Source organism: Scardinius erythrophthalmus, assembly GCF_964197995.2.
Source record: "Scardinius erythrophthalmus genome assembly, chromosome: 21".
Classification (NCBI taxonomy): domain Eukaryota; kingdom Metazoa; phylum Chordata; class Actinopteri; order Cypriniformes; family Leuciscidae; genus Scardinius; species Scardinius erythrophthalmus.
In genome coordinates, this window is record NC_138241.1 from 6,324,211 (window position 1) to 6,352,031 (window position 27,821).

Consider the following 27,821-nt stretch of genomic DNA (forward strand, 5'->3'; position numbering starts at 1 on the left):
GGTATCGTTTAAAGCCCTTTGAAGCTGCACTGAAACTGTCATTTGGACCTTGAACCGTTTGGGGCCCATTGCAGTCCATTATATGGAGAAATGTTTTCATCAAAAACCTTCATTTCTTTTCGACTAAAGAAAGAAAGACATGGACATCTTGGATGACATGGGGGTGAGTAAATTATCAGCAAAAGTTATTTTAAAAATGAACTAATCCTTTAAGTGTAAAATACCAAACTTGTCCTTTAATGATATTAATATAATGATATTTAGCCAGAGATGGTCTTATTGACTTATCCGGAAGTGATGATTTTGTTCTCTTCGGCTCGCTGGAAGGAAACCGTGCTTTATTCGCAAATGTTTTATGCGATGTTCAAATTTTGCACACAAGTTCAATTTGCAGCTTTGGATGGAAACGACACTGACAGTTACTGACAGTCTGATTGTGTCCTATTTGACTGTATCTGTGTACTCTACCATTTAAAAGTGTTGGGTCAGTCAGTATTTTCTCTTGTGCTCACCAAGGCTGCATTATAGTTTGATAAAAAAAAAATATATATATTTTTGTAATGTATTCCTGTGTTGGCAAAGCTGAATTTTCAGCAGTCATTACGTGAGTCTTCAGTGTTACTTGAGAAGTCATTATAAAATTCTATTAAAAAAGTGTGAGTGCAGCGGAGGGTGTTTACCTGAGGGTTCTGTTTCGCCAGTTCTTCAATTTTATGCCACATTTCTTCCCGTTCCTTAAGTTTGTACTTCTCTCTAGGGAAGAACAGGAAAACAACACAGAGTTTAGGATACGTCAGAGAAAATAACTCGTATGCATATGTGGATACATATGGCTGCCACAAGCTTAGCTCAACAAAACCAGCTTGCTTAGTAATTCTGCTTAGAGAACAAAGACAGTCACTGAGTCTCAAAATCTAGAGAACTGCCTACCTAGACATCATCTCTGGGCATGTTGGATGCCCAAAATGCTGTCTCTCTCTTTGTAGTTCACTAGGATTTGAGACAGTAAATGACAACTGCTGACAAGACCTTCTCAAACAATTTGTGTCAGAACAAGCCTTTTACAATCTGTACACCTTTTTTTCGCCTCATATTCTCTCTTTCTTGCCTCATTCACTTACTTCTGCTTCTCAGCCTTGTACTGCTGAGTGCAATCATCAAACAGCTTCTGGTTCATCTCCATAAAGAGCTTAAGGGCATTGTAGATAAGCCCGTGGATTGTCCTGCAGGAGAAAACACCACATTATTACTCCAGACATTTGAACAGAACGTTCTTTCCTTCAGGTGTTCATTCATCATTAGAAAGACGTGTCTTATTGGAAAAAACAGATTGTGACTGAACACAATCTGTCAAAGTGTGGCTGTACTTGTTCCAGTGGCTCTTGGAGTTCTTGTAGAGAGCGGGAAACATGATGGGGAGGATCTTGGCAGCATTGTCACTGATCAGGCTCATGATGTACTCATTGTTCCAGTAATACAATGCTCTTTCAGCAACCTGGAACACACATGACATTACAGATCAATGGCTATCACACTCAAACATGCTACAATGCTCTTTTTATGCTACTGCATATCGTCGCTGTCGGGTGGAAACCTTGTATCTCCAAAAACACTACTTTTTAAGAACTGGAAAAAACACATTTTTAAGTCAAGTCAAGTCATCTTCATTTATATAGCGCTTTTAACAATGTAGATTGTTTCAAAGCAGCTTTACAGAGATAAACGTATAATTTAAGGTAAGATTGTTTTGGCTTTATAGCGGTTCTTTAATAAAGTTATATTCCAGCTAAAGTTAGTTTTGATTGATTCGCTTCCGTCGCAACAATCATTTGTTATTAAATTTGGGCCGCTAAGACGACACCATTCTCTCTACACAGACTTTAAACGCGAACCTGTGAGAAACGCTGATGGCGTTCACATGCGCATTAAGAATTGGTTCTATAGTTATGTGTGTTTGAATATATGTGCGCAGGTTTGGAAATCCCTACAAGCCAAGCCTAAACAAAGTACTGGTGTTTCCTTATAATTTTTGATATAGAATTTTAAATAATAAAACATAATAAATAAAATTTTGACATAATAAAACATGTCAAAGTTGATATTGTGTCTTTATTATGGGTTTCAGACAGTTGCATGGGTCATTGTTATGAACATTTAATCAAAATCAAGCTCAAATGGAGTTGCAAGGTTTTTGACCAGTGAAATTCGTACATGCGTGTATTGTCCGTCATTAGAACGGGTGAATCTGAGGCGGCAAGTGCATCGCAGTACGTTTCCATCAATTTACAGATTATAAAGTTTACTGTGGCTATGTGGGCGCTTAGTTTTTTCGGTCATTTGGCCACAATCTCATGTTACTATAGACGAAGTGCTTTGCGTAGGATGTTTCAGACAGTATTGACTGTGACTCAACGACAAATGCTAAGATTGTCTTCTCCGCTCCTCAAATACATTAAACATTAGCCTTTATATATAGCGTTTCATGAGTAACAAAAACACTGTACGTATTCAAAGAACCAGGTCTTTATTTACTCTTGCATTGCAAACAAGCAGAAACGCTCCAAACTGTGTGCGGCTCTTCATTCACCATAGAGGCGGGCGGAGTTATGAGGTTTGAATGACAGTTTGAGGATCCAATGGAGTGACGAGGTTTAGTCACAAGCTTCAAATACTTTTAACCCTTGTGAATCAATTAAAAAAAGTTACACATAGCTTTGACACACATTACATATAAATGAAACCAAACTTAAGTCTTTGCTCCGAAGCTTCACATTTTTATGACACTTTTTTGACATGAACATTTTTGTCCACTATGGACAGTGGACAAAAAATGTTTGTCTCAAAAAACTGTCATAAAAATTTGAAGCTTCGGAGCAAAGACTTAAGTTTGGTCTCATTTTAAAGAAGACCCTTGGCAGATTATTGCTGAAGTAAAAAAATTGTAAAAAAAAAAAAAAAGAAAAAAAGAAAGTTATTTAGGTTTAAGTTTATGAAAATGATTTATGAACATTATTTTATATAACATTTATATTTTATGAAACATATTGAACTCTAAAACAGAAATTCAAAGCCATAAATCTAAGCAAGTTGTGTTCCAAATTTGAGGATGTTATCTAAAAAAAATTAGCTTTCGGTAAGATATTGTTTGGGGGCAGTAACAGATTTTCCCCATTAGATGCCAGCAAAACTCCACTGGTGCACACAGTGGTTGGATTTTAGATTTGCAGTTGAGTTTTTCACTCTCAAATATATCAAGCACACATACATTTGTTTTACTGCACACATAAAAACCACACTCAGACATCCATACCAACACACCCACACAATTATCGCTGCATAATTTATCCAACTGGCTCTATAATATGCCGAAGCGGAAAACAGGAATAAAGCATTATTTGCTTTATAGGCCAAACCTGAAAAAAAGGGCACCATCTGGTAATAAATTGTACAAATTTAAATTTTGAAGCCTTGCTAACAGAACGAAAGCCTCTAAAAGATTGCATCATTTTATAGTTAAATGGCCCTGGAATAAAAAATTGCAGTTTTAATGGGTTTCAATACGGACATTTTTGTCCAAAAGGCGCTGAGAGGAACTATTTTGTGTACCTAGTGCAAAATAGATTTTTTAAAGGAAATGGGGGTGAAATAGTAAAATTCCAATAAAAATACACACCTGTGCCAAATTTTATGCAGTTGGCCTTGACACAGGCAAAGTGATCAAAAAAACAAAACTGAAAAAGACAAAAAATTCCTTAAGGATGCACAAGGGTTAAATACTTGCAAAACCCACAGACAGACGTAAAGGTTACCAATAGTAATGATTTGTGAAAAATAAAATTAAAAAAAGAGATGAATAAGGAGATACAAGGTTTCTGCCCAACATCGACGATGTGTAAAAGATTATGTAAATGATGCCCAATGTTCAGTGATAGAACGAGATCAGTGCTTTCATACCTGGAAGTGTGGACTTGATACACACTTGGCCAACTGTCTAAACAGAGGCTCCATGACTTTAACAAACTCTGAGGGCTCAATGACATCCAAGATTTCCTCCAGTTCATTCAGAAACATCACCTCCTTAGGACTGTGGGTCTTAGGCCAGAACTTCAGCAGGCCCATAATCACCTGATGCAGAAGAGGAAGACAAATGGCTGAGAATGTCATCTTTGCACCAGTTAAGTTCAAGTTCACCATGAATAAAGAATTTATATAGAAAAATACTTGAAAGAAATGTTAATAATAGTGACAGAAAACAGTGCAGTTGCCAATGCTGTAAATCTTACAGGTTCAGTGAGGCTGCTGTCCTTTTCCAAAAACTGCACCACACAGTAGGCCAGCTGAAAGCACAGGAAATTACTTTTTTCCCCCAAAAAGAACATAATAGGATGACTAACATTGAGCCACTGCTATTCCTAATTCTATTAATACATTGTGCAACACCTACCATGCAAACCATCTTAACCTCTAATACTTATAAACTATGGATACAGTGAGGCGGGGGAGGGCGATATGCTGGATGAAGCACTAAACTGGTAAATATGAATTCTTTCACATGTGGTTATGCAAAATTCATGGGTGTTTCACTTTCAAATATCACTGTGAAGGAGGAAATGCAAGAGCTTGCTAGAAAAAGGTGCATCCTCATAGGGCTGTATTCTCCCAGTCGATTAGTCGATTATTTGGTCGATACGTTCTGGCTCGACCAAAATTCTGATTGGTCGATTTTTTGCCGCGTTCATTTCATTAGTTTTGTCGCGTTCATTTACCAGTAATCAGTTTTGCTGCGTTCATTTCATCAGTTTTGCCGCGTTCATTTCATCAGGTGGAAAGCACTAATTGCTAATGGCGGTGTCTTCAGAACACCCCCCCTTGTTTTCACTTCTTTTGGATTAGCCCAACTCACCGGAGAAGACGGACAGATTGAAGAAAGTAGGCTACTAGAAGGTTTGCTGAATATTACTTGATCTGGTTTGTTTAATAAATATAATTTTTTTTATTAAAGTGGACGTGCCTTTTGTGTTTAAGAGTAAACGCTTTAAGTTAATAGTCTATTCGTGTCTCAGCCGAAGCTGAAGCTGAGCTCCAATGTTCATCCCATAGACTGTAAGCCATGCGACAGCCATGCGAGCTGCACAGAGAGGCTGAAATTATAGTGTCTGTCAGTTATTATAATACATATGACAGAAACAATTGTCTAAATTATGTTACATATTCCTCAAAAGTTCTTGTCATGATATCACTAGTTGACAACATATTACTATTTTCGGAAATCATAGGCTATGATATTGCGCAGGTGCACGTGATGCAACGCTGCAGAGCCGACAGACTCGTGTGTCAGACTCATTTCAGTGCAAATTAATTACGTCAAAAACGATTTAATATACTGCAAATAGCCTACTAGTTTTTTATGTTTATTTATAATTCATTTAGGCGGACAACAAGGCTACCAAGTACTGCGCACAGTGCGCAGCTAATTAATTTAACATTTTTTTTCTAACGTCATTAGAAATTTTAAAATTTTAGTCAATTTTAGTCGATTTTTAGTCGAAAACCTCAGGACTTCAGTCGACCAAGATTTTCTTTGGTTGAGTACAGCCTTACATCCTCATGGTGTGGAACTAAACCAAAAACATTAGTTGCTGTAAAGCTTTCCTACTTGCCTTTGTTCTAATGTCAAACATGAAGAGAAATGATTGAACTGAACGCATTTTACCTCAAATTGTTAAATAACATCTGAAATAACCATTAGCTGCCAAAAAGGTCTCCAATATGCTGTAAAGTAACAGCACTCAAGGTGACCTTAAATACAGAAGCTTAATTTTTTTGGTTCAGAATTTTTCTCAAATGCAAGCAAATAAAATGTTTAAATATTATTTCTTTATTTTTCAATCATGCAAGCAAGAGTGCTGTTAAGCCACAGGTAATCAGAGTCTTGCATTCAGTATTCAGTACTACAGCATAATTTTGAGTTTGCATATCTTTCTTCCTCCCCAATAGAAGCTTAAAATGATAAGTGGACTGAGAAAAACAGAGAAACATCCCAGTGTTTTACTAAATGATTAACATCAGTGAGCCAATCACATTTTAGGACTTGAACTTACACTAGTTAATGCAATTACTGAAATTGAGAATTCTGTCATTTTTACATTATATTTTTTTCATATAATCACCCCCCCTTCCCCCCTCCTCCTCCCCCCCTTTAGTGAAAGCAATCCTTTCAGCATTAAAGTCCTCAATTAAACAAATACTTTCAGAAGAGATTTCCTTAAGCGTACCTGTGGGTGATAGACGCTGAGAGACTTGACTTTGTGTAAAGGCAGAAGCACTCTGATGAGGAACATTTTGTGCTCCTCTTTCAGTGGCAGGGCAAAGCCATTAATTATGCTGTGGGAAGAACATGAGATCGGTCATGTGACGGACAGGTTCTTTCAGTTCAGCAAAGAGAGAAAGACCTCCCTTCAGATTTGTCATGGCAACACTGATAGTGGTCACGCTCACCTTCCTAAGATTTCTAAGAGCTCTGCAATCCCATTGTGATGCTCCGTCTCGTATATAAACCTACAGAGCGAGATCAAGGACATCGACTCAATGGATGAATTCTGGACAAAGACAGACACTCACACTTCCAAATCCAAGAGCTCACATTTTCTGCATCTACTCTTACAAAGTTTATGAATGAGAATATTTTGATAGCTGAAAGAACCATATGCAAAGGACAGCTTGCCTGTAGAATATATTGTTGATCTGCCGACGGACGTAGGCTCTCAGCCCCAGGAACTTTCCATAGATCCTGTGCAGGATGGTTTTCAGGAAGTCCCGCTCTCTGGGGTCTTCACTGTCAAAAAGCTCCAGCAGCTGAAAAGAAATAAGGTGAACTGAATCCATTAGCTCAATCATTAGATGGGTTCTGAGACCCAATCCCAGTAGCTACGTTTACATGCATCCAAATAAGTCCGTTTATAATCAGACTGACAGCTCAATCAGACTGAACAGCCTTCCTGTAAACAGTTAGTGTAGACCTTATATAATCTGATCAAAAGGAAAAAATAAAGCATGTAAACGCCTGAATCCACTATTTTCTCAATAGGATTCAAAAATATCTTGCTGTTGTGATGCGGAATGTTTTATGTCATTCAAACTTGCATATGTTTATTTACTTCTCACATTTTACAAGCTGGTCATTGGATGAGACTAAATATTTATTAATATTTGCTAAAAAAGCTCTTGTGACCTAAATCTCAGCTTTCCTTTTAGACACGTCATCAAGCCAGATATCTCTCCAGATACCAGTATCATCTTCAATAATAATAATTAAAAAAAAATCTGTCCACCAAAGTGCACAAAGTAGGGACGTCCTGAGATTATCTCAAGGATTGGTATCGGGCCGATTAAGATTTGTTTTTAACTGATCGGTATCGGCTATCCTAAGCCTGATCCTTTATTTAACATCAACTTGCGTGGCATGCAAGAACCAATGAGCTCTGTTCTAGCGTGTCACACACATTCAAGCTTCTGTTAAGCATATTTGATGCACACTTTTTTTTTTTTAAATCCCTCAAAAGTCATTTGTTTACCGTTTATTTTTATCTGGTCTAAGACTATATGAGAACTTGTTGCAATTACGTATTATCTTTGTTCTGTTGTTTTTATTTGTGCTATTTCTTGAAGTTTCATCATCTGTTCTTATTTTATTACAGACTGTTTACTTATATTAATAATTTACAATTATATTATGTTTCTATAGAATTTATTAATTTGCTTTGTTCTTGCAAAGTCTGGTTTTAAATAGAACATTACTACCCAATGGTGAGTCAAGCTTCATTATATACATACATACTAGGGATGTAAACGGTTAATCGATTATCGATTAAAGGTGCCGTAGAATGGATTATTTTATTATTTTATAATGTTTCCTGGGGTGCCCAATGTTAGTATGTTTATTAGATCAAAATTTGTTATAATTTAGAAATAAAAGGCATATTTCCTAGCCTGATTTCATACCCTGATCTGGACACTCTGTTTGAAGGGGCGTGTCTGCTGTGAGACTTCAGTGTAAACGCCCACTGCTGTGATTGGCTGACATGCTTGCATATGAAATATCTGGCATTACATGTAGAGCTATCTGGAAAACATTTACTATTACAGCGATTATACGTTTTTACTATTACAGCTATCGGGATTAACGAATCATGATACGTTTTTTAAGTATTTAGATCTATTCCAGCATTGAGCAGATGACAGCCTGTCGATCGCGTGAATGAAGATCTTATCACTGCAACGCGATTTACTGATGCATAAACAGTGTTGAACGACTTTGAGAGAAACATTATCTGTCTGGACTTGAACAATTACACATCAGAAATTCACATAACCCACTGGTTCTCCAGATGCTCGGATGAAGGAGCTAAAAAAATATTTTTGTGTTCATTTGTAGTTACATCCAAACACTGAGCCATGCTTCGTTCGCTCGTCTGCAAGCCACGATGTCTCTCGAGGAAAAAACAATATCGCGCTGGATCTAGATAACACAGTGTAAATTATCGTTAATAAAATCACTACTTACCGCTTGCGGGAATATAACGTTAGTTGAAATTGCCCCCTTCGTCCGTTTGAGACGCCGAGAGAAGCCTGGCTGCTTGATGTTGTTCCAGGTTAGAAAAACAGTCCGCGGTGAAATGGGCAGAGCAACTAACAACTTCGAATTAAACTGTAGCGGTTTTCCGATTATAGATAGATTATAGATAGATTATAGATAGATTATAGATAGATCTGCCATTTTCTCTATGATCCTCGCTTGTTTCTTCACCTGCAGAACTTCCGATGATTCGGCTGTGCAGTTTCGCCTGGCACTGAGCATGGGCTGGCTTATGCAAATATTTAGAGGCGTACATATTAATGATCCCAACTGTTGCGTCACAGTTGGTGTTATGTGGAGATTCGCCTGTTTTTCAGGGGTGTTTTTCGAAAACGAGATTTAAATAAGAAAGAGAAAACTATGGTGTTTGAGACTCACTGTATGTCATGTCCATGTACTGAACTCTTGTTATTTAACTATGCCAAGATAAATTCAATTTCACATTCTAGGGCACCTTTAATTGTCGACAAGAATTTACTCGATTAAATTAAATTAATTGTCGGCTAATTGAACATTGCGAACGTGACACGAGATTCTCGCGGGCGGCGAGAGACCCGACACAAACCTGAGGCGGCAAAAAAGAAACCAAACATGAGGCGGTCAAAACGGAGTGTGGGAGCATTTCCAATTTGAGGCGAAGGAGGACGAAAAGTGCCACCATTGCGCATATGCTTCAGTTATTGTGTGTGAGAGAGATCTCAGGACTGGTGGGAGCATACTGACTTTAAATATTGGCTTTAACGGGGAGCAGTGGGTCCGAAATTTTGTTGTGTACAACATGTTGTGTCAACGTTTGTCCACATTCCTCTCCTACGACGACACAACGTTTTGTCGGGTCATCCGTCCCTTTGCAGATGCGCGTGGGTTTCTCTCGTCATTAAACCGCGGAGACGTTGCCTAATGCCTCAGAAAATCCGATCTGCCTGTTTACATGACAGTCGCATTGGCACATATCCGATTTATTTCCACAGGCCTGAAACCGATCTCGAAATATCCGAATGCATGCATTTTTTTCCTGTTTACACTGTCATAGAACACATCGGATCTGTGTCACATATGAGCAAAAAATCGGAATTTGGTCACATTTCACTGACAGTGTAAACGAGGGACGCCCTCTAATTTTACTGTCACCTTCCTCAGGGATGATTTAAGTTGTGTTCAGTTCTATATTTGAAGTTTCCAGGTCTAGTAATCTTACTGTTACCTTTCTCAGACCAAGGGGGATTATAAGTGCTGCTGCTGCTATTGTTTCAAGTTTTTCATTCAAGTAGTTTACCAGATAGATTATTATATGTAGGCTTAACCCTCAGAGGTCGGAGATCACGCCGGCGTGATCTGCTCGCTTTTTTCCTTATGAGTTGAATTGAGACCCCAAATACTCTTTTGACTTTGATTTTATAAAACAAGTTTCATACATCAATCGATTCTGTTAAATGTGTATTATTTTTGTGTATACTCACAATAAAAACAAAATGTTGTGCTTTTTGCCAAATAAAGAAAAATAATCACGAAGCGAGTTCTGCCTTCTCTCTGTCCGTGTAGTCCATTCTGAAACGCGTCCGAAAATGAATCATAACTCAGCGAATACTTCTCACACAGGCACGTGAGATATGTCTTTATGAAGCTTGAAATCTCCTCTTTTAAATGAAGTAATTTATATAAAAAACAAATGTTTTTAACTCATGTAATCCCTTTGAAAGCAAGGAGAGGTACCGTTTTTCCTTCTCCCTTCATTATCTCTAAATGAGCTGCAGCCGCCCCGCCCCCGGCGCGATTCACATGTAAATAGTTTACCTGATCTAGTATGCATCGCATACGCCCCCCGATCAATGCCATAAAAACACAGTTTGTTCATCAGACTTCAGACTGATAGTTCATCGCGTTTTGAGTATGACACGCTTCTCCGGTAATAAAGACTCCCTTCAGATGATTCTGGACAGCGAGGAAGAATGCACCTTTTCCTCAGAGGACGAACGGCAGCATTTTGAAGAGCGAATTCCGCCGAGAACACAATTTCAGAGTAAGTTTTACTTAAAAGTCTTTTGTCTTTTATTTTTCGTGTTCGCATTTATGAGGAAAAAACAATATTACGTGACAGTTCTCCATTATGGACGCGAGCGCTCTAAAAAAAGCACTAAAAGACTTTCAAACTTTCACAGAGACCTCAAAACAGAAAGTACAAATCCTTTCTTTAAAACGAATTTCGTTTTGTATCAATTGTATCTTAATTTTAATAATTTTTTCATTAACAAATTTCCTGGATTTAAAGTAAATATAGGCTAGCAATCACAACATAAGGTGCTTGAACTGGAGATCATCATGAACCAGACCGTAGCCTATACTCGCCTCACATGTCTAAAAAATGTGAAATATATTTACAGAAAGCTGGTTCTAAACAAACCATCCAAAACACTAGCCTACTGCGAAGATCGCGAGTCAATAGCCTATCGTCAACTTCATCTTTGCCAGAAGTTAAATTTAAATCGCGTGTGTGAATGAATGATGATGTTTTAGCAAACTGAATTGCTACTGAGATGAGTAAAAATCGACTGAAATATGAATACATAGATAAAATGTAGGCCTATAATCTTTTTTTTTTTTTTACAAAGAAAGAGTACACTTGAAATATTGTTGAAATTGTAATTATTGTTGTAATTGTAACCTTTTTAATAAAATAGCAAAACATATTTACAAGATAGATGTAAGCAAAATCTTAAATGGTCAATATAAGTCTTCTAAATATATCTGTTGTTCTTGTATTGTGGCTCAGTCAGTTTCACACCTGAGTGAATGGCTCATCATTATGCAAAGTGGGTGGGACACTGTAATCTAAGGTGTAAACTACTCCTCCCCCTCGCATATTGGCTTTCCAAGCAAAACCTGTTTTACATCAATTTAAATCAATGTATGGTTTTATGTGAACGATAAAGCAAGACTATTTTCACATAATTTTGAAGAAAAAACACTAGGCGAGGACATCCATTTGTCAAAAGTCTTATTGACACTTATTTACTATGTGTTTTGTGGCCTTATTTCAGAATTTTTATTTTTTATTTTTTTCAATAACCACGCATAAACATTATTCTCTCAAAAATGAAAACATGTACATACACATGGCTCACATATTATGGTAGCCCTGTTTGTGCTTTATAGAGTGAATTTACACCTTTGCCATTAATATGTTTATAAGCAACTGAAAAAAGCACAAATGTCAGGGCATGTCAGAACATCTCAAGGGCCCCAAAAACAGCCCAGACCCCAGAGGGTTAATATTGTAGGCTAAGCCTACCCATGGGGATTTTTATTTAAAATGTATTTTATGTTGCTTAATGTTTCACATGCAACAGGTGAGCCAGTGCACAATTATTTTTTATGTATTTTAATTTTCTGTGCATAATTTATTTATTTATTTTGGGTGAAATGCTCATTTTCACTCAATCTCCTGTTAATCTTGAGTACCTATAGAGGAGTATTGCATCCTTCATATCTCCAAAACGTCTTTAGTTTTATTATATTTATTAGGGCTGTCAACTTTAGTCGTTTAGTCGACTAATCGGTCGATGCCGTCTTGGTCGACTGACATTCTCATTGGTCGACCAGTTGCATAATTTTTTTTTTTTTTTTTTTCACCAGTAAAGAAATTTTCATTGATTTACTCCTTGATATTTATTCCTTTATAAGCAGTTATATATTACTGTATTCTAAATATAATTAGCCTATGTTTTATCCCTAACTTTAAATGCTTTAATTCAGGCTATTTTGTAACAGCGCCACAGTTAGCGCATCACGTAGAACACTCGGGAACCGCACCTGTGGCTGGCTGCACTGCTGCTTCGCGCTCAGTAACGAATAGGTAGTTTTGCTGTATTCATTCAGTTAGAACCAGTGCTTAATTTGTAAACTGGGAGGTCCAGGAGCGCAAAGGGAAGGGTGGATCCGGCGACTCAAAACGGGGTTGGAGGTAACGGAACAAGTAAGGAATAATTGACGACAGGCCGTTGAATTATTAGAAAAATAATGCACACCCGAGGTGGTAATGGAGTTATTAAATTGTTTAAATTATTTAATTGAACAAGCGCAACATTCAGCATTCAATAAAATATTTTAAAAGATGTAGGCTATTATTAATAATAATGTTATTTCGACATAATATGTGTGCGTGCAACAAGCTAGATGTGAATTTGTAAATCCGGTGACGAGTGCATTGATTTTTATCAATAAACTAGTGTTTTCTGTCGGCTGCAAATATGAAGTTGACGATCGCCTTCTCCGTAGTGAACGAGCCTACAGAGAGAAATGCACATAGTGGATCATAATCAGCCTATTTCTTTTTTCTTTTTTAATTATTTCGTTTAAAGACATTTCAAGCTTTGTGTATTTGATGTATTTCTCATGTCTGTGTGAGGCATACACTTAGCTTCGTTAAGTTAGGATAAGATGCGCTCCAGTTAACGTGCATGTGACTGCGCGGGCGCCCGATTTTGTCTGTTATACCGTATTTGCTTCTTATTTATTACAAAACAAAACGAAAATAAACCTATAGGCCTTCCTTCAATACAGCCTATTATTAGGATTGTTTTTTAGGCTATTTGGGTTTTTTGTGTGTTTGTTTTAAAACGCCTAGATCGGCTGGACAAAAGTTAACCCATTTGAAAGTAAAGAAGAATATACAGCCTGTATAAACGAGAGCTTTTGTTAGGATTTTTCATTATTTGGCAGTTTTAGCAGTTATATTTTTTGTAGCGTGTGATGTGGTCAGGTGCGCGATTGTGACTGTCACTATAGACCTAGGACAGAGCTCCTCACTTTGCAGTTAAAAAAATCACTTAATTTTCAAAGAATTGTAGGCCTGTTATTATTATTATGGTTTTATGTATTATTGATTTTTTTTCGTTGTTTTATAAATGCTCTATGACAATTGTTTAATAAATGTTCAATCAAAATGCAAAACATCGCGTTTTTCTTTTTTTTTAGTCGACTAATCGTTGCGCAGGACCTGACTTTGGTCGACTAAGCATTTCTTTGGTTGACTACAGCCCTAATATTTATAAAAGAAAGATAGGCTGTACCGAGTCTTTCCGGAAAAAAACGAGCGGCTGGGGGCGGGCCGTGTGGGCGGTGTGCTATAGCTGTGCTAACCGAGCTAACAACAACACAGAGAGACATTTGAAGCAGTTTACTCACCGCATGCGACAGCGAACCTTTATCATTGTGACTGCTCGATCCTTAAGCATTAGACGATCTGCAAATCCGTCGATCTGGGCTTTGTTTATAAAACAATCATCGTCGAAATGCAGGGAACAAAGAGTCTTGCACAACCTCTGTTGATGCTTCGAAAAAACAAACTCCATCCACTGTTACCTTAACGCTGGGTTCTTTGGGAATCTGTGCAGGGTTGTCTTGCCCTGGCAACCAAAAACCCACTTCTTTGGTGACACTGACTTCCCTAAAAGCCGAGCATAGCGCTTTGAGGTAACGTACTGCTTTCGCTCTCTTCTCTCTCTGGTCTACGAGTGCGCGCGCGCCGCGGAGAAGTGCCCTTAGGACCCATATAAGGAAATTCCGCCCTATCTTACGTAAGACAGAGCCATACTCGAAAAAAACTTTCCGAAACTTGTGACAAACCGGAAGGAGTATTTTTGTTCCAAAAATACTCCTTTAAACGTACAACTTAACTTTTGAAACTTTGTCCATGTTTAGCATGGGAATCCAACTCTTTAACAGTGTAAAAAACTCAGTATGCATGAAACAGCAATTCACCCCCCCTTACATAAATGCCATTATCTGTACCATATCCCAACTGTTACAATAAAACATCAATTGAGCAATATAACATGCATTTTTATTCAGTAGCCTATAAGCAATATTTAGCTTTTTATGTTAAAGACACTACTGATACCGTGAGAAATTTACATTCTCAGGAAAATAACCGCTTATCGGTTAATCGTTAATCGATCGATAAGGTCAATAAATTAATGATTAATGAATTAATCGATAATTTGCATCCCTAATACATACACACACACATATATATATATATATATATATATATATATATATATATATATATATATATATATACACACACACACACACACACACAGTATCTCACAAAAGTGAGTACACCCCTCACATTTTTGTAAATATTTTATTATATCTTTTCATGGGACAACACTGAAGAAATGACACTTTACTACAATGTAAAGTAGTGAGTGTATAGCTTGTATAACAGTGTAAATTTGCTGTCCCCTCAAAATAACTCAACACATAGCCATTAATGTCTAAACCGCTGGCAACAAAAGTGAGTAGACCCCTGAGTGAAAATGTCCAAATTGGGTCCAATGAGCCATTTTCCCTCCCGGGTGTCATGTGACTCGCTAGTGTTACAAGGTCTCAGGTGTGAATGGGGAGCAGGTGTGTTAAGTTTGGTGTTATCGCTCTCACACTGGTCACTGGAAGTTCAACATGGCACCTCATGGCAAAGAAATCAGAGGTTGGCTTTGCAAAATAGACGTATGAGTGCTGCCAGCATTGCTGCAGAGGTCGAAGCCATACGCCGCACACTGCATCAAATTGGTCTGCATGGCTGTCGTCCCAGAATGAAGCCTATTCTAAAGATGATGCACAAGAAAGCCCGCAAACAATTTGCTGAAGACAAGCAGACTAAAGACATGGATTACTGGAACCATGTCCTGTGGTCTGATGAGAGCAAGATAAACTGGTGTCAAGCATGTGTGGCGGCAACCGGGTGAGGAGGACAAAGAGAAGTGTGTCTTGCCTGCAGTCGAGCATGGTGGTGGGAGTGTCATGGTCTGGGGCTCAGTTCATTGAGGGAACCATGAATGCCAACATGTACTGTGACATTCTGAAGCAGAGCATGACCCCCTCCCTTTGGAAACTGGGCCTCAGGGCAGTATTCCAACATGATAACGACCCCAAACACACCTCCAAAGACGACCACCGCCTTGCTAAAGAAGCTGAGGGTGAAGGTGATGGACTGGCCAAGCATGTCTCCAGACCTAAACCCTATTGAGCATCTGTGGGGCGTCCTCAAGCGGAAGGTGGAGGAGCGCAAGGTCTCTAACATCCAGCAGCTCCGTGATGTCGTCATGGAAGAGGACTCCAGTGGCAACCTGTGCAGCTCTGGTGAACTCCATGCCCAAGAGGCTTAAGGCAGTGCTGGAAAATAATGGTGGTCACACAAAATATTGACAATTTGGGCCCAATTTGGACATTTTCACTTAGGGGTGTACTCACTTTTGTTGCCAGCGGTTTAGACATTAATGGCTGTGTGTTGAGTTATTTTGAGGGGACAGCAAATTTACACTGTTATACAAGCTGTACACTCACTACTTTACATTGTAGCGAATGCATTTCTCCATAGTGATGGATGCCCCATTTTTACAGTTGAGCCCCAGCCCCTTGAGAAACTCCTTGCATGGTCCTGTATATTGAATTGACTTTAATAACTTTAATGTACTTGAAGTGCGCACAAAGCACTAGGAAAGCACAAGTATTTGATCGGGACTCTGTAGATACTCGGTATTCAATGACTCGGATTGGATCGGGGGGCCCAAAAAACTTGATCGGGACATCACTAGCACAAATAGATATTAACCCTCTGAGGTCGACAAACGCGCCGGCACGTTTTGCCGTATTTTCTTCACATTGTAGCACTATAAACTTAAATTACTCCGTCATTTATGGTCATACAGAAAAAAGAAATATAAAAAAAGAATCTGTGATATTTCTACTTTTGTATGTGTCCACTTACAATCAAATCAAAACATTGTGCTTTTGTAAAATAAAGAAAATAAACATAAATAAAAATAAAAGGGTGTGCGTTCTGCCTCTCCGTCGCGGTGAACTTTTTTTTCTTGAGCACGTCTATAAACTGAAACCAAACTCAGCGAATACTTGTCACACATTTATGAGCCATATACCTTTACAAACATTTAAGTGTGTACTTTTAAATGATCGGATTCAAACTGAAAGCAAATATTCTCTGTTTAAGTAATTTGTATAAAACCAACAAGATGTCCAGCTTCTCAAACGCTTCCTAATTATTTTTTAATTTGAACACGCCCACTCGCGCAAAAGATATTCACATGCAAATCTCCACATGGAACGCGAACGCGCTCGTTACCTCAGAAACAAAAGACCAAAACATTTCACAAGTCTCTGCTTTTCGTCGAGTTTGAAAGAGTTTGTGAGCGTACATTACCTCAGAAGAAGAAGAACGCGATTTGAAGACATGAAAGATGTAATTGTTGCATAAATTTCACATTGCAGTTGAACTGTTGCTAGATATATGGTGAATATTATAACATTTAGACCCGTGTTTACTGTTACTGTGTTTGTGGATATCTGCTCAAACGTAGATATGTAGGCTATATGGCAACCATAATGTTTTATATTTGAGCGCGATCGCGTTTGAATGTATCATATTTGGATCGCGATCGCGTTTGAAAAGCACCAAACGGCTTCATGTTTTTACTATTAACTCATTTCATATCATCATAACGAATGGAAACATTTGAAGTAACATGATAATCAATATATTTTTCTCTAGCTTAGTTGTTACTGAAATATTTTGGAAGATTTATAGGCTGATATGGTTATTGTTATTATTATTTTATGCAGCACTGCACATAGCCTATGCCTACAAGGCACAACAAACCTGGTGTTCATTATATTATTGTTGGAAACATTGTTGTGTATGTGTATTCTGTGAATTTTAAAAAGCAATTTTAACCAGAAAAATCTAAAATTTATTCCCAAAATCGTGCAGGCCTATAGTTTCTCGTGATATCAGTATGTTCCCTTTTTTTTTTTTCTTTTTTTTTCAGGGCCCAGATGCCACTGAGTCCTGCTGACTTCAACATTCACATGAGTCTATGTACATGAACATGGTAAAGTGAAAATCAAACACCTTGGAAATGAAAGGTATGTACAATGTTTTTAGGAATGGCACAAAGGTCTCTGTCTTTGGATAATTGTTTTCAATGAGTGCTTTTTTGTCATTTGTTTTGTATCTTTGGATTATGTTGTGTTGTAAATAAATCCAAAAAATCAAAAAAATCTAAAAGCCATTCTTTTTTAAATCTTTAAATTCTTTGTGCAAGGTTGCTCAGAATGATAGGGCCTGATAGCTCCTAATAGGGCCGTTAGGGTGTCTTTGTCTTTCTCAGGTGTGAAAAACTTTCATATTAATGAGCTCCCGCATAAAGCTTTTTCACACAAAACACGTCGTAAATTTTTTAAATCAATATATTGTCTTATCTGAATGAGCAGTCAGGGTGATTTTCACATAGTTTTGGAGCGAATATTCAAGGCTACGTCATACAATTTTCAAAAGTCTTGTGAAGAAATAATCAGTATGGGTTTCATGACCTTATTTCAGTGAGAATTTTTTTTTCTATTTTCACAAACCACGCATAAATGTCATTATCTCAAAACAACAAACTTTTACACACATGCTGCTGAAATATTATTGTAGCAGAGTTTGTGCTGAATACAGTGTAATTAGACTTTAGCCATGAAAATGTCACAAGTAACAGAAATAAGCACAAATGTCAGAGCATGTCAGAACACCTCCAAGGCCCAGAAAACACCTCAGACCCCAGAGGGTTAACATGATGATCCACCCTTGCTTTAAACTCGACTTAGTATTCTACAGCGGCAAGTGCTGAACACTACCTTTAGCTGCAGCTGGCCTCAGTTTCCTTACTGACCCTCACAACAGAGGAAGTGTTTATATTCCTCTGATTGTGTGCTGATGAAGACAAACCATGATGCAGATGTAGAACAGAAGAAAGGACACTCACCGACATTACAAACTTTTGGTCGATGTATTTTTTGGCAACATTGGGCTGGAAGTCAGGTGACTCTAGGAATCTTAAGAAGAATTCATAAACCAGCTGAAGAAGAGAGAAAGAGGGGGAGAGAATAAGAGATATAATAAAGATTAATATATGATGAATGCATCTGTCAGGTTCTCTTTGCCACCAAAACAATAAATGCTGATTTAAAAAAAAAATATTTTTTTATCATTTCAGACACACATCAAAACCCAATGAGCTGCCTTGCTGCAATCAAGCCGGCAGGGAACCACAGAAGTGATGCAATGCACTACATAGGCAGCAACTCTGTGACCCACACAAATAGTGCTCTGCACTTGATTTTGACTTTAGCATAGTGATAAATCAAACAACTTCATACTTCAAATTATAACACTAATATAAAGTAAATTTTAATTTGACTAAACTATTTTTATCCACACTATTTTGTACTGAATGATATTTTTATATTCCACATCCTCTTGCTTCGTCTATCTTGGATATGCATTGCACTGAGTTCAGGGAAAAATATGAGATTAATCGCAAAGGACACATGTGATGCTGTCTTTGAATTTACATAATGTAAAAAATGCACATGAAGGGGCAACCACCAAGAACCACTACCAAACTTTAACATGCACTATAGGGCTGCACGATTAATCGTGTTTTAATCGTGATAATGATATCTGCTTCTCTCGATATCTTGCATTGGTAAGGAGCCTTCACTATCTTTCCTGCTTGAGGTTGCCAGATGTCAAGAGCATCAATCCCCCAAACTGAGTTTTATCTTAAAAGGATACGTTTTCTGTCCAATGTTCTACTTAATCTTCTCGAACTGGCAACCATGCGCACACGCTTTCTCTGGGCTGCGAAAGTGCACTGATGATCTGACAACACCGACAAACATATACGTGTAAGTTTAGTGATGTCCATTGTGAAATTCTGCTAGAATGAAAGTGTCATACAGCCAATCTGTGTTCACGAGGCCGGGTGTGTGATTTACAGCTACTAAATCTGCGAGTGAACCTTCTCTGTGTCAAACTGTAATAAATCCAAACATGAATTTCGAATTTCATTCCAAAAATGAAACCTCTGTGATCCAATAGAAAGTAAAAATTTAACATTTGTAATTATTGGAATTAAGATTAGGAGCCATCGTTTTTTGTATTGATTTTCCGTTTTAATGAAGCTGTCATAGTTGGTTAAATGAAGTCCATGTGCCATCTACAGGCCTATTAGTGAAATGGCCTTTATTACTTTACCCCTTTTGATAATTATTTTATATATATATATATATATATATATATATATATATATATATATATATGTGTGTGTGTGTGTGTGTGTGTGTGTTAACTCATCTTCCTCTTTCTCTGGAATATCTGGATATTAATCATGATTACAGTTTTTGAGCAAAATAATCATCATTATCAGTTTACCCATTATCGTGCAGCACTAATACACTAAAGATTTTTATAAATATGACAGGGCTTTTAGAGCCGAATTTAGAACGCTGATATTGCAAACTTCATGATGGACCGGGGAGATGACTAGTGTAATGATAATATGAAGCTTCACACACACCTGCAGGTGGGGCCAAGCGGCCTCCAGAGTGGGTTCATCCTCTTCAGGGTCAAACTCTGCTCCCGTAGGATTGGAAGAGGGCGGAAGAGTCCTGAACAAGTTTACAGAAAACTGGAAAAAAGAAACACATTATCTGTCATTACATGTCCATTTTGAGAATATACTAAAAGTACTATAATAAACCACAACACCTTTTTGTCGCAATAATTTTTTGTGAAAGTATCATGGCACTAAGTAGTATTAGTACCAAGCAATTATTACAGATTTACAGTTCACAAAATATTATTATTATTGCTGCACTGGAATATTGTTATACAAATTATATTTTTGAATTGGTTTTAAATTTCTTCACACAGAAAACTGACTTGTAAAGCCAAAACTTACATTTTGAAGTTTAATTTATAATTGTGTTTTCAATAAGCATTATACATGTTCCCAAACCTCTCTAAAGTCCACCAAACTCATCATGGAAGGCACTTGTGCTGTTGCTTTTAATGTTATGTTCCACATGCACCATTATTAAGTGTTGGCTTGGCTTATGTAGAGATGTGTCAGATGGACAATTTTGGCCCAACATGTCAGTTTTCGCTTGATAGGACACTCTTAAAAGTTCTCTTTTGAATTCCTGTGTTGCGTTTCATTTTAAAGCGTTCCGTCTTGCATTCTGTGTGAACGTCACCAGCTCAAAATAAAAAAATATAGTTACATTTACTTATGCTAATTAATAATCAGAATGATAAATTCATTCACAAAGTAATATATAGTTTGTATAACTTTAGCCAAACAATTGGAAAGCAATTTGGTGCAATAATATGGAATGTGACAGGTACAAGCATTTTACAGTGTTTTTGAACAATACCTGTCCAATCAGAGTTTAGAGTCAGAACTATCCATTTAATAAGAATGCATTTGGTATTTTCTAATATTGTCTTGAAACCGTCTGTAAACTTCGCCATAATGTTTGCACTAAAAAAATTCAGCTCTATAACCATCACCTCACACAGCTGTGAACAAACTACAACACTGAAATATCATCCTTCTTTAGCTCTAATTATGAATCAAAGGCATTAAATATGGATGACCTCAAATATCAACTCCCTCTGAAGTGACGAGTCGTGAGATACTGCTTATCAGTGTGTCCCAAAATGGCTGAGAGGAAGGAAAGGAGTGTTACTACTGCAGAGGGGCGGCACAGCTTTCTCTGTCAAGATGACGCAATGTTTCGACCACAGCCTCAAACTAGAGTCGGCTCAGACCTCCAGACAGGAGAGAGAGAGGCGAGACATTCTCATTGACACCTCGAACTGAGACGGGAGAGCAGGACGTGAGAGACTAATGAGGGACATGAGAGGACAATGTGCATCTGGAAGCTAAGAGGTTTTAGTTATATGGTTGTGATTGTCTTACAATAGAGCCACAAGATTTATGATTAGAAATGGGGCTTGCTTATATAAATGTTCACAAAATGCACCAGATAATTTTTTTTATATCACAATGACTTTAATGCACTTTTATTTGGCATTACGTTTCCTAAAGGCTGTGCTAGTAGTTTTTCCGTGCATGTTCATGTATGTAGATATCGCTGTGTATTAATATGTAACTCTTTGCATTGTTGCATTTAGTTAAAACTCTGTGGGAAACAATTTTATATAAAAGAAATCAACCCTTTAAACCATTTTCTTTTATTTCAGAGCAAGTACATGAATATTTGTATATTAAATTGATGAAAAATATAGTTTTGTATTGCAGAGCCCTATTTAGGACACAGCAGATCTCTTTTCCGAATTATGAATGGCTGAAAGGAAACGCAGGTGTCTGGGCCTTGATTTATGACGGGTAATTACCCACAATTCCCTGGTGTACATTTACACTTGAGCAGATTTACCCTTGGCCTGGCTAGTAATCACCCATGCACTGGTCAGGCAAAAGCCATTTCTGTCAATTGGTCACATGATAGGCAGAGGTGTGCACTTTCAACATGTTTTGTCCTATTATCTTCTGGCCCGATGAGAATCAGCTAACAAACATATATGCGAGTAAGAGAAGGAAAGAAATACTAAGAAAAAAAGAAGTGGAAGCTAATGTTTAACATGCGTGTGTACTGTATATAGACCAACAAATTTACAAAATAAATGTGTATGCGGTACAAGAACATAATGTCAAGCAATCGGTGAGGCAAAATGACTTGACACATTTAGGTCTCAAATGAAGATTTATGAAATGTTTTTTAGATTATAGGTTTAACATACAATATCTCTAAATCCTCCATGCCACTAGTCACTTGTAATGAGTTCTTGTGACTCACGTGAAGGGTGAGTCACACGATACAGTGCAGCTGAGGCATCAACCTCAGTGTGTTTCCACCTTAGTGTGTTGAGGGATCTCAGAATGGTAGGAGAGGATTAATGTTGCCATGGAAACTGAATTAGAGGGGCAATTTTCCATTTTAAAAAAAGATTACTACATTTGATTTTTGAAATGCAGTACTTTATTTAGCTTCAGTTGCGAGCATTCAAGAGAGGTAGGGTTGGTGTGAACTAGGCCACGCATTGCTTATATGCACAGGGACCATGTATATAGATAATGGTGATATAGAGGGTTCGTACAGATACTGTAACAAGAAATTCCAGGACTTTCAAGGACTTTTCAAGGACAAGGACTACAATCTGAGATTTCACTTATCAAGCAATATCTTTAGTATTTTTCTAAGGATTTTTAAAACTCAAATTACAGATATAAGGTATCCAAAACAACAACTTACAATGTATTTAATAATATATATTAAATACAAAGTTTATAATGGCTATTATTTTTCAATAAATAATATTTGATATTATAATGTTGCCATACTTCGTATTATCAGACAGGCTGCAGTGTTAATTTTGCGTGAAATTTTGCGTGTTTTTTTGAAAAAATATATTGTTATTTTAAGTAAAGCACTTTTTAAGTATCTCTTCATAAATATGTCTGTTTTCAAGGGTTTTCCATGACTTAAATGACAAAAGGTCAAATTCAAGTACTTTAAGCACCTTGTATGAATCCTGGATTTAGCTGTGCGACATGCTTGATATTAAAGTCCCCCTGTAAGTCAATAATTTGATCCCTTAAAACTCAACCAAACTCACCAAAATGACATTTATAAATAACTATATGAGTCATTAAGTCTGTAAAAAAAAAGTCAACAAACTGAAAAAATAAAACCAGAGTTTTTTTTTTTTAGGTAATATGTAATGTAATCGTAATAATCGTAATAAAATACATAATAATATGTAATTGGTATCGAAACAAGTATCGTTCAGAATCCGGTATCGAAGTCAAGGTATCTGTATCGGTATTGAATTTTTTTTAACGATACCCAGCTCTAGCATAAATAGACAGTTTTAGGTAATAGTGTCCCACCGCTGCTTAGCAGAAGTATTGCTGTAAGACAGTAATAACATGAGTTAGCTGGTTAGCCGGAGGCCTACACAATATAAAACACAAAACTACGTATTTGGAAAACCAGGTAGAAAATATATACATCAATAATATTCATGCTTACAGGTTGTGACTCTGAGGAGCAAGCTGGTCCAAATAAACTGGGTACTGACCCATCTTTCAAGAGCAAGCGTTTTGCGAATCCCGTGTTGAACATCAGTAAAATGACGTGTTTGAGGACTGATCAAGTTGTTCACGGGTGGACAACGTACAATTAAGGTGGGCGTTATGCAAACGTCTTTTCGTAAACGTCCTTACGCAGTGGGATTTGAAATACAACCGACTCGTATAGGCGGTTCAGAGTCGATTCTTTCTTTTGGGAGACAATAACTTTATTTATCGTGCACTTTCGACTCTACAACTTTGCAGAGCGTTTATATTCACAAACAGCTGTATTACACACTGCGGGAATATTCGGAAAACCATAATCGGCACTTCAATCAAACAACAAAAGACAAAGAGGAGCTTTAATAAGAATCTAAGTAAAAAAAAATAAATAAAAAAAAACTCATTAGACTTTGGTAATATTGCCCATGCCTATCGTCTTAATTTATCGTGATTATAATACTGACCAAAGTAACGGTGATAGAATTTATGATATGATTTTTGCCATAATCAAGCATAATCGCATCCCCTAAATGGGATTCATTGATGTATGTCTGCTTAGGTGATATTTGTGCTCTCTCACCATGATGACAGCTTCGGGGTAGATGGATTCTGTGACCACGTCACGGTTGTGTGTGATGTACTCCACCATTTCATTAAGGCCGGCTCTCTTCACCTCCTTGTACTTGAGATCACTTAGTGGATCAGTCACAAAGTCAAAAAGCACACAGCACTGCCGCAGCTTCTGGACAAACAGTTCTTCTCGATCCAAGGGTGGGGCATCTGGAATAGAAGACACAATAAACAAAACAGGCTGAGTGACACCTGTCCGGCAGAACTGTCAATCAAACCAACCTGCAAACCTCGCAGGGAAGATTTCTAATACCTCTTACTGTGCGGTTTCACACCAACACACCATTTAAGCAGAGTTCCCATTTAGGAGGCTCTCGGTTCCACCGGAGTCTCATTTACACCCTCCTCTCACCTTGCCCATGAACCTCATGTCTGTCCAAGTGTTGTGAACTGTGTGTCCCTGCATGAGCTTGCAGAAAATAACACTGTTCTGCCAAGGCAGTCTGCAATTATAAGACCATAATGGCTGAACTGGAATCAGATGAACAAGTACTAGGGTAATATAATATATTATAATATATTTTAAAATGTAATTTATTCCTGTGATCAAAGCTGAATTTTCAGCATCATTACTCCAGTCTTCAGTGTCACATGATCCTTCAGAAATCTTTCTAATATGATGATATGGTTCCTTAAGAAACATTTATTTTTATTATTGTTGAAAGCTATTGTGCTGCTTAATATTATTGTAGATTTTTCAGGATTTCTTGATGAATAGAAAGTTCATTAATAGAATAATTCAAAAGAACAGCATTTATTTGAAACAGAATTCTTTGTAACAATGGAAAAGTCTTTAATGCCACTTTTGATAAATATCTGTCCTTGCATATAAAACTTTGATTCAGTGATTAAATTGCATCTTAAAGTCCCAATGTGGCTTTTTTCACATATTAAAATGTTTTAGAAAAAATATATGCAAGTATATAATGGAAATGTCCAAATATATTTTATTACAATGCATTGTTATTTTGGCACATATAAATAGTTAAATTGTCTTGTGTTCATTTAATGGAAAACACTGTGAAAAACATGCCTTGATTCACAATCTTTTTTACTGCATTTGACTTTTAGTTTTAAATATTCGCAAACAAATGGCTATTGTGTTTTTTTTTCTCTCTCAACGAGCAATTTCAGACTAAATAAATAAAAGGGAAATATATAAAGAGATGATATAAGAGAATGTAAAATGAATTATTATACTAAGCAAGGAAAAACTAAAATATTCAGTCAGTAAATGTTATGAAAGTTGAACATGCATCAGGCTAATTTGTAATCTTAAAATCACACAGAAGAAGTATTGAATCCGACAGTGTTTTTTGTTAAACAGACCCTGTCCATCGAGGTGGACGGCACGGTAACGGGGAGAGGATGGGGGATTGATCCATTTTTGGACAGCGTAGGGGACGGAATAAAAACGCAGGACTAAAATCTGGGGCACAGATGACAGCTTCAATGAATCTATATTAAACGGGATCCACAGAGAGCTGCACTGCAGCAGCTCCATCAGAACGTTATCACATCCCGTTTCACATGACACCAAACACAAATGGCACAGTGCCTGACATGTAATTGCAGAAGAGATCTCAAACAAACAGCTATTATTGTGGGATTTGCATAATTTTTTATTTATCTCTTTGATGGTGTCCTGCATCTCGATTGTGTGCATGTACGAAATTTGTGTGCCATATCTTCAACCCTGCTGACACAAGTGAATTCTTTCAACAATGCTTTATGCTGGCGGAGGATAGCAGGATTTTCAGAATTGCTGCAGGCCATGAACCTCTCTTTCTTTCTTTCTTTCTTTGTTTATTTATATAGCACTGCTAAATGCAACGCGAGGTTGCCCAAAGTGCTTTGCATTAAAATAATAAATATATACAGTATATATATATCACATTGAGATTACCTGTTATAAGCGGTCAATGATAAATGCGCCTTGAGCAAGTTCCTGAAATCGGTCCCATACCAGCAAAAGCGCGATCACCTTTGTGAAGGCGTTTAGCCCCTGGTACGAGTATAAGTATTTGATTTTCTGAACGCAATGCTCTAGGGGGATTATAAGGAATCAAAAGTTTTGCAAGGTACACAGGGGGCCTGATTATTTAGAGACTTGTATACAAACATTACATTCTTATTTTTGACTCTAAGATGAAGTAGGAGTGTGTGATCCGGAGATCTTATGCAATGCCAGAGGAGAAGCTCTGAGAGTGATGAGAGGAGGGATGGAGGAAGAGGAGGATGGCCTGTTGCCAGCAGGTTTTCTGCTGATGAATGCACAGGATGCCTTTCACATTCATATAATCAAATCACATTTGCACTAGTCCATAACCTAGTCCGTTCTCCCAAGGTTTTTTTTTCTCCATTAGGTCACCTGATGGAGTTTTTCGGTTCCTTGCCACTGTTGCCTTTGGCTTGCTCAGTTGGGGATATTTGGGGATATTTAATTGAATTAATCAATCAACGATACTATTGATCAGCATTACCGAACGTAGACGTTCCACTAGAAACAAACATTGATGTATTGTTCTAATTTATTACTGTGAAGCTGCTTTGATACAACCTGTGTTGTGAAAAGCGCTATATAAATAAACTTGACTTGACTTGACTAGTCTAGTACATGACACAAAATAATCAGAGTCAGAAGACAATGCTAAATGGTGGGGGTGCACCCATTATGAAACTTGAGGCAGATACTGATGGCTAATCATTTATTTTACCACTCTTATGTATTATGTATTAGGGGTTAGCAATATACCAGCTGAAACTACAGAGGTGGGATATACAACTGATTTCAATGATATAGTGGTATAAATTTGTCAACTGTTCCAAATGAATTCAAATGTGTAATGCATTAGATATTAATGTATTTTTGTTAATGCTTAAAAAATGTATACAGTGTTATATGGTTATGGACCAAAAATAAGAATATTGTATTTTGACATATTACTCCACAGATTTTTTTTTAAAGACATTTTATACTTTTATTCAGCAAAAATGCATTCAATTAATAAAAAGTGACAGTAAAGACTTGTACATTTGTTACAAAAAGAGTTCTATCAATTTCTTGTTACAAAAATATTTCTATTTCTAGATTTCTATTCCAAATACATGCTGTTCTTTCCCAGAAAAAAGTACTACTTTTGAACTGTTTTTTGATTAAGTGATTGCAGCCTTGGTGAGCAGAAGAGACTCATTAAAGAAGCACTACAAAAACCTCACTGACCCCAAATTTCTGAAGAGTAGAGAAATGTCCACTAGCAGCACCAAAACTGCTCCAGTACTATTAGGAGCGTACTATTGTGACTCTCTTTAGGACTGTGTTTAACTTAAGTGATGCAAATCACTAATAATTAAGCATCTCTGAGCCATTAAGATAAATGCAAGCTAAACTGTTATTACTATTATCACAGGGAACACACTGTATCTCTGGTGTGCGTTTGAATTGGATTTGTCACAGACTAGCGCTGTGATGAGTGACACCTGAGAGACTGAGTACTGGTGCAAGACTGCCGGCACTCGTTATGTCAAGTATTCTCAGATTTGTCTAG

At 37.2% G+C, this 27,821-nt stretch overlaps 1 protein-coding gene across 2 annotated transcripts in view; it reads right to left on the reverse strand.

The window, feature by feature from the left end:
• The window catches only part of ppp2r5d (protein phosphatase 2, regulatory subunit B', delta), a 57,778-nt gene that overhangs the window by 7,707 nt on the left and 22,250 nt on the right, over positions 1 to 27,821 (reverse strand). Inside the window, exons 4-15 of one of the 2 annotated variants that reach the window (XM_081350309.1) lie at positions 24,224 to 24,423; positions 20,059 to 20,169; positions 18,463 to 18,555; positions 6,725 to 6,855; positions 6,499 to 6,558; positions 6,276 to 6,384; positions 4,284 to 4,337; positions 3,955 to 4,125; positions 1,368 to 1,495; positions 1,122 to 1,223; positions 931 to 990; positions 681 to 753 (exon numbers count right to left, since the gene is read on the reverse strand). In XM_081350309.1, the coding sequence (XP_081206435.1) occupies positions 681 to 753; positions 931 to 990; positions 1,122 to 1,223; positions 1,368 to 1,495; positions 3,955 to 4,125; positions 4,284 to 4,337; positions 6,276 to 6,384; positions 6,499 to 6,558; positions 6,725 to 6,855; positions 18,463 to 18,555; positions 20,059 to 20,169; positions 24,224 to 24,423 (1,292 nt within the window). The remainder of the gene's footprint in view (positions 1 to 680; positions 754 to 930; positions 991 to 1,121; positions 1,224 to 1,367; positions 1,496 to 3,954; positions 4,126 to 4,283; positions 4,338 to 6,275; positions 6,385 to 6,498; positions 6,559 to 6,724; positions 6,856 to 18,462; positions 18,556 to 20,058; positions 20,170 to 24,223; positions 24,424 to 27,821) is intronic. The other variant, XM_081350310.1, reaches the window with a different exon arrangement.